Source organism: Oxyura jamaicensis, chromosome 4, assembly GCF_011077185.1.
Source record: "Oxyura jamaicensis isolate SHBP4307 breed ruddy duck chromosome 4, BPBGC_Ojam_1.0, whole genome shotgun sequence".
NCBI classification, from domain to species: Eukaryota; Metazoa; Chordata; class Aves; order Anseriformes; family Anatidae; genus Oxyura; species Oxyura jamaicensis.
The window spans coordinates 38003517-38017231 of NC_048896.1; the positions used below are offsets into that span (position 1 = coordinate 38003517).

The following is a 13715-nucleotide window of genomic DNA, read 5'->3' on the forward strand; positions in this document are numbered from 1 at the left end:
TAAAAAAAAAAAAAAAAAAAGAAAAGAAAGGGTCATTCTTTTAAGTGGAAAGGGAAAGAATATTTTTCCCAGAAGGTCATGTATTTGTTTTTCTGTGTGTCATTAAAACTGAAGGCTTGTGATATGGAAATGCCTAGTTTTAGTCTTGGATGCCTTCATACACGTGTATGCTGACTCACTAAAAAAAAGATAATAGCAAATTATAGCACTGTGTCAATTGAAAAAGCTATCATAATAAAAGATGATAAATGGCAATTGAAAGACAGTGACATGCTTCCAGAATTCAGACAGGGAATGTTTAAATCAAAGGATGAGACAGGTACAAAATATTGAGATTGGGTGATAACAGCATAAAAAAAAAAATGACATTAGTATAGTCTGCTTTAAGATGTATGATCTTTGAAAAGCCTTCGTTCTAAATGAATATATTTGCTTTAAGATGCTTGTTTTGCTACTAGGTGTCATTAAAATACCCCTTTTATTCATTAGAAATAAAGAAGAAAAAGTCTTAGAAAAAAGATACTTTTCAAGTGCTATGCTAAAGGTAAGAGATGAAGTACTGACAGGCCACTTACAGGCATCCTACAGCCTTGGTGGCTTGGAAATGAAAATAAATCCACCTAGCAAAAGGTGTTAGATAGGTTCCTCATACAGGCAGACGTGTTAGGAAGGACCAAATGTTCAGGTAAATCAGGAAAAGGGACAAAAGCAGTGTAAAGCTCCACAGAACAGTCAGAATCACAGCTGCATGCATTCATAGGAATGTGCTTTAGAAGCAAAATACATAGAAATCAGTTACTGCTAAGAAAAAAATAAAATAAAATAAAACATACCAATCTTGTATGATACTAAGAGAACATACTACAGGAAAAATACTGCCTGACATTCTTCCGTTAACAAAAAGGTGACTTTGGGGAATCAGTATCAAAATTTTGGAAAGCCAGTTACATAAGAGTGACAAAGCCCACCTCTACTGTTCTTTTGGACTCATGCAGCCAAGGAAGGCCAACAGAGCCATCACTTGAAGGCTCTGTCCCATCAGATCGTTATTGAGAAGAAAATAGCTGACAGGGGGATGATTTATGTCCCTACCCCCTTTTTCATCCATATATATGGAAATATATATATAATTATATAAGGAATATTCATATTCTTTATCTAAAACTTAAATGGAGCCTTTATCTATGCTGGTTCTTATACTGATGTCTCCTGATACCACATTTCAGTGACTCACGCAGCAAATCGCAGTACCTGTGGGATGTTTTTCTCCTTGCCCAAAGAGAAGAGAGAGATGTGTAAATATGCCGTGATTATTACCCCAGTGTGGACAGAATTCACTATGCCCTGGAGCAAATAATACTGCTCTAGAACTCTGCACATTTGCTCAGAAATTGTGTGCAATATTACACAGGAGAATAACATGGAGAGTTAAAGAAATTCCTGTAGGCCATGTAAAAATAAAGGTGAGAATTTTTCTTAAAACATGAATCTGGAAATGAAGTCTAAGAATTAAGGCCAACTATTTTTAGCCTACCAATTTCAAGTTCCCTGGTCACAGTTATTTAATTTATTACTGAATTAAAAAGGACTGGATATGATTAAAAAAAAATGATTTGAATTTTTTTATGTTAGGCTGCAAAAAGTATTTTAGAGAACTTAGCTATGTACTTTCTGTTAACGTAACTCTGATTTTTGAACATGGCCTGGTCTTTCTGCACAACTGCAGCAAAGATTGACAGATACCATAGCCTTTCAGGGTCATTTTTGAATTCTTTGCCACTGCAAAATTCTGAGACCTACAAGTACAGTGCTGTTTATGAGAATCAGACAGCAAGGCTGAATGCTATGTGACACATCCACTCATTTGTTTTCAATTGCCCTTGACAAAACAATGTAGCACTACAGAAAAACATGCCAGTACCGCTATGACGTGAAACTTTCAAAATCCCTATTTCCATTGTTATCCGTGCAGTCCAGCTCACTGCTTCAAGCATCCAAGTGACGGTGGTCAGAGAAAGTTTGCAGTGAATAGTAGGTGGCTCAAGAGACCTATCGTCTGCTGGCTTCTCCAGATAGATGCCAGAGTTAAACAAAATGCATAGGCTGAAAAATGCATCTCAGGTGAAAGACAAAGGGTTTATCAAGAATGCTCACCCTGTTAAAATTTCATGCACCTTACACTTCCAGTGAGTTTCATTAAGGTTACTATCAAGCCTGTCTCTGAAGATTCTCCCACAAGGGACATGCCTCAAATAACTACTTAGCATGTCAAGATCTTCTAAGAAAGAAAAAGACAAGTGGCTATCCTCCAAGTAACAGGAAAAGGTGGTGTATTGAGCATGAGTGGAAAAAGTTTAGTATTTATACTAATAACACAAAACATCTAGACACAGTGTATCCTACCTTAACATGAAGTAAATAGTGATCCCTCACTTTGCGATTGAGTGCAGCAGTTGTTGTCAGTACTCCTTGCTGGTTAATCTGAAAAGTGTTCTCTTCATTTCCACTCAGGATGGTGAAGAGGAAAGGAGGACCATTGTGAGAAGAATCTTTGTCTGTCACCACCAGCTGCAGCACACTAAATCCAATAGGCTTGTTTTCCTATAAATGTATAGCACAATCATTGCGGTTTTGTTGTAAATGAGGATATATGGTGAGATTGATTTTTCACAACAGAAAAAAAAAACAAACACACAACAAACCAACAATTCACTGTCAAGGCAGTCAATCAGTAATCAGTATCAGTGCAACGAGAATGCCAACATTAAGAAAAAACACTACCGTCTGTGTATAATGACAAAAACAATAAAAGGCAGTACATTCTTAATCTTATTTTTTTAAACTTTGAGATTGTTAAAAGTAGCTCAGCCTTGTACATTTATTTCTTCTTTTGGTCTGAATTAAAATTATAGGAGATTGATTACTTAGTTGTCAAAGATTTCAAATTTAGCTAAATCACCTGTTAATAATCAAATGCTTTTTTTGGGAGGACTACAAAAGCATGCTATTCTGTCTAACCCATTGTGTCCCTTATTATTGTTCTGACTACAGACATGGTCTGGTTAAAATATGAAATCCTGGTTTAAAAGTTTGTATCATAAAATGTCAATTTTGCATCAGGTGGATGCCCCAGGTTTCAGACACCTCACTTAGGTTTATCATGCATCTGATACACACATACAACCTCATCTAACACTCCTAACACCTCTCCTAGAACATTTATGTTATGCTGTATTTACCAGATTTTTATATATACACTTTTTAAATGCAAAAAAGTATTATTGCAAAGTACAATAATAATAAAATGCTACTCTTTCATACTTGCAAAACCTCTTAACAAGCATACTCTCTGTTCTTGAGAGAGTAAGTAGGTGACATTCTGTCAAGTTAATTTTATCAGATATTGCAGCCTGGGCTTTTTTCTTTTTTTCTTTCTTTTAAGCAAAGCAGACAAGGACCACAATTTAAAAATACAAATATTTACATTTTGACAACTAAGTTAATTTGGTTTTTGTAATAGCTAAGCATATTTTCAACTGTGTCCAAACTTGTACACTTCCAATGTATCAGGAAATGCAGACCAGCATTCCTGGGCAACTCCTTCAGCTTCTTCGGTGTCCCTCTTACTGGGATGGGCTAATATGAATGAACAATAAAACACAATGTCTTCTTTTTCAGTTGAGTAAAGGAACCATTACCAACATTAACTAACATTGGCTTAAGACTGTATTTGGGGAAAGTAAAATACCTTTGACAACACAAAAATACAACTCTTGCTTAAAAAAAAAAATCATGACACCTTACTTGCATACTCTGAATGGTAGAAATGAATCACCTTGTCCTCTTTTGGAAAAGTACCTTTACAAATCATGTACATGGTCTTGAACAGAAGTAGTACATTGGGATGGCACAGTGTACCAGATGGCACTGCCTGATCCTTATTTATCTGCCGTACCCGGCCAGGCACCAGTGACAGCAAAAGGACCCAAGGAATTGAGCTGACTTACATTACCAGTATAGAGTTCTTAATGTGAGTCCTTTGTTCCTTTCCATTCATTGTCTACAGGATTCAGGAAGAAAAAAAGTACAGAAACTGTCTCTGCTATCTTTGCTTTAGTAGGGAGTTCTCTGAATCAGGCAAATACTTGACAGCCTTTTGAGAATCTAGCCCACTACTAACATCCTAAGGTGCGAAATTAGTCAAAGGATTGGTATGTAGCCATACAAAATAGTACTTCTGTTTTGTAATTGCCTCTGATCCCAGAAGAGAACAATATGAATTAACTCTTGAGCTATGTGTCACAATGCAGAACATCTGCTTCACAGTAACACGTACCTAACATATCCTTTCCCAAGCAGTAACTCGAAGATCAAAAAGAAATGGCAAAATTATTATGTATATTAAGAACATTGTACATATGAATTCAATGTATCATAGATATACACACACACGAAGTACTTAAAAAGGGGCACACTCTACTTGCAAAATAAATTTCTACATAGATTGCAAACATGGATTTTGTAACCCTTAATACTTGTTCAAGCAGGAAGTCTCACTGAAAAAATTGATTAAAAACACAGTAAAATAAAATGGAAGTACTAGGTTTATCTTATCTTGCAGAATATTTCAAGTCACAAATTAACACTCAAATATTATTATTTTTTATTTACTAAAACTTTACTGCATGTGTTTAGTTTACCTGGATGATAACGCTATAGTTTCCTTTTGAGAATACTGGAGGATTGTCATTTACATCAGAAACATCAATGTTAACTGTGGTTGTGTTATGTCTAGGTGGGTTTCCATTATCTGAAGCTTGAACTGTCAAGGTATATCCTGAAATCTAATAAATAATAATAATATTAAAAAAATATCATACATTCACTAAAGAATAACAAAGAAACTCAGCTTTTCTTTTAAGGAAGAAATATTTCAGTGCAACCCTCCATTGAAGCTTGTCTTTATATATTTAATCCTTTCTCTCCCCTTGCAAATGTCCCCTACCTCCCGACCCCAAAAGGCATTGACATAAATAGATGCTTTCACTTCTGTTATGGCTGTATTAATTTTAGAATGTTTGAAATATTAATTTACAAATATAATCCAAAAATAGTAGTCATCAAAAGCAAATACCTAATTAAATCCCCGCCGCTCAAGAAGTATGGAAAATTTACCTTTTCTCGGTCTAGAAGTTTAGTGACTTTTATTTCACCCCTGGTAGGGTCAATTGTAAAAGGATTTCCCTGATTGCCATCTATAATTGCGTAGTGAATATAGTTGTTGGAAGGTCCATCAGCATCATCTGCCATAACCTAAGGAACATTATAGGCTCATTTAAAACAGTCTAAGTGTACTCTATAGTTTGTCAAAACAAACTCATCCTGAAGATGATCATAGCTGGTTTGGTTTAACATATTAGTTCTCAGGAGAAACATCATAATATTCAGAACATATTAATATCATTTAATTTTCAGAAGAAATTCAGGAAATTATTTTAAGTCCTGTTCTGATGAGAACAAAAACATCACAAAATAACATCTACTTCCCCACAGCATTTCATGTTGCTGGTTCTCAAACTTTTTCAAAATATTTTTCAGTTACTCAGTGGCAAACTTATCTATTAATTTATCCCCATTTTCAAATCAATATTTATTCCTTCAAGACTGAAAGTATGATTGTTATGACAGCGTATTTCAAGGGAAAAAAATGACAGTACATACTGTAATGACTGACTGTTCAAGCACAGCATCTTCACTGATTACTGCAGTGTAGGTGTCTTGGCTGAACACTGGAGTATTGTCATTGATATCTGTTACATTAATATTCACTGTTACAACATCACTTAATGAAGGTGTGCCTCCATCTGTGGCTTCCACTGTTAAGTAATACTCATGAGAACTTTCATAATCCAAGCTTTCAATGATAAAAATGGCTCCTATTGGAGAAAATAAAACAAAACCATAGAAATTCCAGTGTTACTGTAGTATTATATATTGCATCTTCTGATTTTGTTCTGATGAATACTCAGCTTCTTCAGTGCTCAACTTGTCACTGTAAAGCTGGAGCTACACAGTGAGATAATCAGGCTTTACACATAAAAAAAGATCAGAAGTTCTTGCCAGTACCACAAAAGACTCTCATATTTTAAAACCACCTGGCTCACATTATATAATTAAAAAAGAAGAAAATAACGATGAAGTTTAGAAAATGTCCTTTTCAAGATTTTCAATTAAAATTAACCCAAAATACAAAAACACCTTTAGCTCGTCTTTGCTTGTGGCCAACATTAATTTCAGGTATTGAGAATACAAAGGATACTCCACTAATAGAAGAGCCTGATCATGACTTTTGATTGATAGAAATATCTGAGTTAAAGTGTGAGCTCTTAACCAAATAGTTAGAATAGTTCAGTTGCTAATATACACGCTAATTTACAGCTGGAAGAGTGTTTTCCTGGAATCATCTTTCAAATATGTGAAGAAGTTAAACTAACAAAGTACCTCTACACTATAGCACCATTGTGCACACTGGAAAAAGCATTAGGAAGAACTACAATTTCTGTTGCATTGGTATAAATAACTGCTGTTAACTTTGTTAAAAAAAAATCATGATTTCTACCTTAAAGTATTGTCATAAGTAGAGCAATTTTTTCCAAAGAACCTAAGTGCTTCCAGAAACTAAATCTGATTAACACGCAAGCCTAAGATCTCCACTGTCACGCAGGATATACGCTTGAATAGAGTATTCCAATCTCTCTTTAATGCTGCATCAAACTCTTCTAGAATTACTGACTTTGTAGGGCAATGAGTATTTTTCCCTGCCAATTTAATTTCTGATCTTTCTTTTACCGAGTCTGGCCACTCATTCTGATTGCTTTTGTGAAAGACTATTATGCGTCTATCATTACAAAACCATGTCTTTCTCCCTGGATGGGGAATATTCCAGCTAAGAAACCTTTACTCTTGCCAGCTATATCTTAGAATCATACAATATCCTGAGTTGGAAGGGACCCACAAGGATCATCGAGTCCAACTCCTGGCTCCACACAAAGCACCCAAAAATCAGACCATGTGTCTGAGAGTGTTGTCCGAATGCTTCTTTAACTCTGACAGGCTCAGTGCCATGACCACAGCCCTGGAGAGCCTGTCCCAGTGCCTGACCACCCTCTGGGTGCAGAACCTTTCCCTAATGCCCAGCCTGACCCTCCCCTGTCCCAGCTCCATGCCGTTCCCTCGGGTCCTGTCGCTGTCCCCAGAGAGCAGAGCTCAGCGCCTGCCCCTCCGCTCCCCTTGTGAGGGAGCTGCAGGCCGCCATGAGGCCTCCCCTCAGCCTGCTCTGCTCTGGGCTGGGCAAACCAAGGGGCCTCAGCTGCTCCTCACACATCTTGCCCTCTAGGCCCTTCACCATCTTCGTAGCCCTTCTTTGGACACTCTATAACAGTTTTATGTTCTTATGTTAGGACACCCAGAACTGCACACAGTGCTCGACGTGTGGCCGCACCAGCGCAGAGCAGAGCAGGACAATCCCTTCCTTTTCCCTCTGGCAGTGCTGGGCCTGATGCACCCGAGGGTATGGTTGGACCTCCTGGCTGTGAGGGCACACTGATGGCTCATATTCAACTTGCTGTCAACCAGAAACCCCAGATGCCTTTCTGTGAGGCTGACCTCTAGCCTCTTGTTCCCCAGTCTGTACATAGAGCCAGGGTTGCCCTGTCCCAGGTGCAGAATCTGGTGCTTACTTCTGGTATCTTCATGTGGTTGCTGATTGCCCTGCCCTCTAATTTGTCAAGATGTCTCTACAAGGCTTCTCTACCCACAAGGGAATCAACAGGTCCTCCCAATTTAGTGTTATATGGATCTGTGCCTATGAATCTGTCCCAAATAATAATAAATAACAGCACTAAGTGCATTTTCTATTCTACATTCTATTGCACTCGTTTAGTAGGCAACCCATTGAAACGGGTACACAGACAGTAGCACTGGCTTCACAGCCAGGATGGCTGTATGGATGATGCACAAAAATTATGCATAATATATTTGGCTGAATTACTCCAGAACACAGCATAAGCACTATTCTTGGTGAGGCTAACATATTCGTTCAGGATAAGACTAAATAGACATTGCAGTAAGACCAGTTGCAATCTGTTACCTGTTGTTGAATCAATACTGAATTTTCCATGTTCGTTTCCACTGGCTATTGAGTATGTGATTTCAGCATTGGCTTCAATGTCCCTGCTTGCAGCATAGATCTGTAGAACTTCAGTTCCAACCAAAGTGTCTTCTGATACACTTGCACTATATTCTCTATGCTCAAATACAGGTGGATTATCATTTATATCCAAAACGGAAACTATAAGACTACTTGTGGAAGAAAGTCTTCTAGGTAAACCTTCATCTGTAGCTTTCAAAATCAGAGTGTACACAGCTTGTAATTCCCGATCCAAGGGCTTCTCCAACTGGATGATTCCAGAGAATTCATCAATAGAGAACTGGCCTTCTGCAGAGTTCACCAGTGAATAATGGATTTTACGGTTCATCCCTGCATTTTGAAAACATTGGCAGAGTTTGAATCAGCAGTCAAAATACACCAACATAATATCAGGTCTGATAGCTGTAGAAATAAAATATGCATGTTAAATACTATCATTCATGCTAAAGTAAATTTCAGCAGGAGTTAAAGGCTCCTGTCAAGGGCAGAATGATTTCCAAAAAGATGTAATTAATTAAAAAAAAATAAGCTAACACTTCATTGCACCATTTTTCTGCCAGACAAAAAACATGAAGCATGGTTCTGCTTCAGTCACAGTACTAGCTAATATGAAAAGATTAGTAATACAAATCTAATTATAACTTTAGAACAACAGCATCTGCTTAGCAGGCTTAAAAAATAACACAGGAGGATATGGAAGAGTTCGGCTGTATCAAATAACTAGACATCATTCCAGTAAGTTTATTTAAGAACTACAACCCAAAATTAACAGGAACGTCATTTCTGGCAAACATTGCTATGAAGCAGAGCAAACAAAAAGCCTACAGGGTTTTGGGCCAAGTATTTTGCTCCTGAGTCTCAAAGACTAGTGAAGTGTGAAAACATCTGTCTGCTGTCTTTCAGTTCAGCAACCTAGCTATATCATAGCACATAGCACCTAGCTATATCATAGCACATAGTTTTTTCTAGAGACTGAGAAAACTATTAATTATGTGATTAATAAAGTGGTGATATATGGAAATCATACACTTTTACATAAAGACTTTATGCTGTTTTGTTCTTCCTTCCAAAAACAAAGCCTAAGAACGAATTCTATCTGATGTCATTTTCAGTTCGTGTTCACTTAAATATATGTAACTAAACAGTGATGAAAGAGATAGCGAAAATCTTAATGGGCAGCATATACTTTTAGAATAGAATAGAGTGGTACAGTTGGAAGTGACCTTCTTAAGATCATCTGTTTCCTACATAAAATTGTAATTGACCAGTTCTCTTTATGGTGTGATCATCAATGGCTCTCCTGAGGAGCACACATTCAAACCTATGAATACATATTTACACAAGTATACTTGGTCTTCCTTTTACTTACATCAGGAGTAAAAGGATGTAACTGACCATAACAGCTTAGCATGCAAAAAATAACCTAAATTTTGTCTTCCTTCTCCCTCTTCTTTTCAACAGAGAGAGACAAAAGGGATGTTTTCCAAGCTACTCACATATGAAAGTCAAGATGTTACATGATTTAGTAGACCTAAATATATCATTCAGGAGTCTAATCCTGAGAGGTATTGAACATCTGTCAGTTCCACTGAAAGACTTAACACCTTTCAGGGTAAGCCTAAATAAACATTACTGTAAGTTTGAGACCATGACAAAAGTATTGGTCAAAGAATGCATACCTGCATCTGCATCTGTTGCCTGCACTCTTGTCAAAAGGGTTTTAGGCTCTGTGTTTTCAAATACTGTAATGGAGTACGGATCAGCTGTAAACTCTGGGGCATTATCATTCACATCTTCCAGAGTCAGAATAATATTAGCCTGGCAGAATCTTCCTCCTCCATCTGTGGCTTTTACTAGAAGGTAATAAACCGCTTGCTGCTCACGATCAAGCGGCATTAATGTTTTCAATTCACCTATAAACAGAATAACAAATATAAGTTAATACAAGTTGCAAGAAATAAGTATCCTTAATATGCTATCTTCTAAAATCCTTGTACTCAGAAAAACAAAACAACAATTTTCTTTTTGAGGATAATTTAATCGGTGGCTAAGTCAGCAGCTATACTGCACTAATAAGCTCCACTCTGGACAAAGCATGTCATTGGCCTGCCTTTTCTGCTTGAAGAGATTAAATACTGAAACCCTTAGCTTTTTTTTCCAAATTCTTCTGAAATAGAAATTAGCTAGAGTAAGAATACCTGATAGTCCAGAGACAATGTGTGTACACTCATTAATATGTAACTATGTAAAGAAAATTAAAATTAGAGCACATGTTTTTAATAAAATGCAAGGTGAAGTCTTGGGCTATTTTGTTGTGTTTCTTCCACACCCTCTCCTCTAACATTTAATGAATAAACAGAGCTATTCACACCATCAAATATAACATACTGCTACAGAAAAATTTCTAGAAGTCTAACACATACTTTCTCACCCAAGTGACAGAAAATATGACAGGCACAAAGTATAGTCATTGTCTTCTTCTGACTGATTAAAAAAAGTATTCTGAAATGTTGTTTGCAAGTATTCTAGCCCCAACAATTCTGAATTTATGTAACAACATGCTAGCATAGCACACAGGTGACAAAGCCAACCCCTATGATATAAGAAGCGCACATTGCATTGACCTACCTTATAATCCAGAAGATATGAATGCCATGAAAACCAAACAAAGCCAGGGAATTTAAAAGTTTATCTTGCTTTTATAATGATTCCAATGAAATTGGAGGCAATTTTGGTATAAACTAAGGAAAGGAAATTTGTTGCTCATTCTAACCTCAGCCTATTTAACATACCAAACCAAATGATGGCAAAGAGAGAATCTGAATGAAGATGTTCTTAGTTTACAAACTACGATCACTACTAACAAAATATAAAAAGCACAAAATTCATGGCATGCTTTTACTCCAGTCCCTTCTGCATGAAGTTTCTGGCTTCAGGGCAGTTACCTTATTGACTCTTTAGTTCCTCATGCTTTAAACACTTGCCTTTTCCCTGACTTCTAGTCAATATATTATTAGTATTTGTACTAGAAACTCACAGTTTAAATAGCAGTTACATAATAAACTCAACTTTAATGCAAAGCTTAAAATACTAACCTTTATGCATGTCTTAATGTAATCATAAATATTTTATAAAATGAGATGATAATTACAATTTTGTGTGCAAAGCATTATTACCTGTGTCTGGAGTAAGTCCAAACTTCTCTGCTCCTGTGCCATGCAATGTGTAAGTAATTTCTGCATTGGAACGAATATCTGCATCTGTAGCAGATACCTGCATTATCAGTTTGCCAGGAAGGGCATCCTCCGGAACAGTGTCAGTGTATAAAGCCTGAAAGATTTTAAAACTTCATTGAAGGACAAAACACGTGGAATAAGTAGGGCTTGGAAAGGGGATGGAAAGAATGACAGATGAGATAATATTCTGTTTCAATGTTTGGGAAAACATGAAGTGAACTGGAGGATGAAATACCTGAAAATGATAAGGGCTTACGATTTTCCAATTAATTACCTCAGATTTATTAAATTATACATTAAGGTAATTATTACCGAAACCACAGGGACTCTTGAGTGTCAGTGCATAGTTAACAACTCTAAACACTTGTAACTGATTAACTGCTAATTAAATACATTCCCAAGGTAGGAGTTCTGATTTTTTGGCAATTTTTTCCTCTTTCAGTGAATCAACTTCTGTAGGTCTGACACAATCTAGGAGAAACTGATGTCAATCTTTTATGTAACAGTGCATGAAATACAAGCTTCCAGTTTAAAAGGCTCCGAGCACTCTAACAGCTCATTTAAATAAGGGATGTGATTTCAATTAGGACTGAGACTTATAACACCAATATTATTAAAAGGAATAAATGGCTTTCCAGTTTGTATTTAACTACAATATTTTGTATGCAGGTGATCAACATAAACATTGACTATTAAAAAGAATCAGTCACTGTATATTTGACCCTTCCCAGGACAAGAAAAGATTTTGTCTTTCTACCCAGTAACATCAAATCTGTGCTCAACAAGACAGCTATGAAAAATCCAAAGACGCTAGAATTAAAAAAAAAAACAAAGCTGTGAAAATCTAGGGCTTTCTTATAATGTAATCATACTTCCCCCTTCTTGTTTTTTTTTTTTTTTTTTTTTTTTTTTTTTTTTTTCTGCTCCTTTTCCTTTCATATCTGTTTTTGCAGACTATCAAATGTGGTAGTAGATAGCTTAGTAAAAATAAAACATTTATGGATTACAGATTTTTGATGTTTTTGAGTGCAACTGCAGGACAATATTCCAGTCTTTTCAACTCGTTTACTCTTAACACAAATACATCAACTAAGTGATGGTATGTGGCCTCCTTTGGCTTTGCTTCCTTCAGAAAATAGAGCGTATAAACTATAATGGCAGTAGCTTAAAACAATTCATATTGGGAAAGCATTCACTATCACAGGAGAAATGAACTAAAATACTCCTCATACTCTTTAAACACCCAACAAGTGTTAAAATTGTATCAATGAATTGTTGTTGTTGTTTGCTTTTTTTACAGAAACTTGCCCATTGCTTTCTTTGACAGCAGTAATAGTCCAAAATCTTAGTAGTCCAAAGCTCTGTTACCATAATAAAAGGAATACCTATTTGTATCCTGAGAACTCCTGAGAAGCAGTTTCAGATAAAGTGTGCTTACATTTTACCTATGGAAGTAGCTGGACACAAAGACAGAAGACTGTGCCTACCTTTTCACAAACAGGAGTATTATCATTGGCATCAAGGACTTTAACCTCCACCACAGCTCTAGTTGCAAATGTCCCATCAGTCGCTGTAATATTTAGAAGATAATTGTCCTTTTCTTCCCTGTCCAGGGGCTTTTTCACATAGACTTTCCATTCATTCTGTATATTTTCAACAGCAAACTGTCCCAAGGGATCACCTCCTAAAATATGAAAAGAAGCATTTAACTAAAGACAAGAGGGAGAATATTGCTCAATCAACGTAGTTCTAAAAAAAAAAACCACAACAAACTAAATGCAAACAAGTGGTCACCTTCTGTGGCTGTTTATGGAAATAGTTTCATTTTTCAGGTAGAAACAGTTAGTGGATGCTCATACAACAAATTTAACTGCTGCCAATAGAATCTATAGAAATCCATGTAGCATTGTAGATATCATCGTAAGACACTTATACAGAAAGAACATTACAATACTCCACTGGAAAGCGACACTTATTTTGCAAAATTTCTTTGGTTCCTTGTTTAACTGCATCATTGATTTTAGTGTAAATATATTTCTTAATAAAATGTGATATATAGGAATTAAACAACAAACTTAGGAAAGCATGTTAAGCAAAACACATTTTAAACAAAGTCAAAGACATGTTTTCTAACTCTTTTTCCCCCCCTAAAGTCCTTATTTCATTTTAACACACACATTCTTTCTCTGCAGCTACATGATCTCAAGTGTTGTTCAATAATTTGAAGGATTAAGTTATACCACACTTCACTCCAGGACTACTCAACTGAT

General features: G+C 36.2%; 1 protein-coding gene across 5 annotated transcripts in view; it reads right to left on the reverse strand.

Annotated features, from left to right (window-relative positions):
• FAT1 (FAT atypical cadherin 1) overlaps positions 1–13715 on the reverse strand; it is a 113285-nt gene that overhangs the window by 14435 nt on the left and 85135 nt on the right. For all 5 annotated transcript variants that reach the window (XR_004750988.1, XM_035326410.1, XM_035326411.1 and 2 more), the window contains exons 11-18: positions 12933–13129; positions 11386–11539; positions 9889–10122; positions 8150–8539; positions 5722–5936; positions 5176–5313; positions 4701–4844; positions 2404–2601 (exon numbers count right to left, since the gene is read on the reverse strand). Coding sequence is in view for 4 of the 5 variants with exons in the window: in XM_035326410.1 (XP_035182301.1) it covers positions 2404–2601; positions 4701–4844; positions 5176–5313; positions 5722–5936; positions 8150–8539; positions 9889–10122; positions 11386–11539; positions 12933–13129 (1670 nt within the window). In the remaining variant the exon portion in view is untranslated. The remainder of the gene's footprint in view (positions 1–2403; positions 2602–4700; positions 4845–5175; positions 5314–5721; positions 5937–8149; positions 8540–9888; positions 10123–11385; positions 11540–12932; positions 13130–13715) is intronic.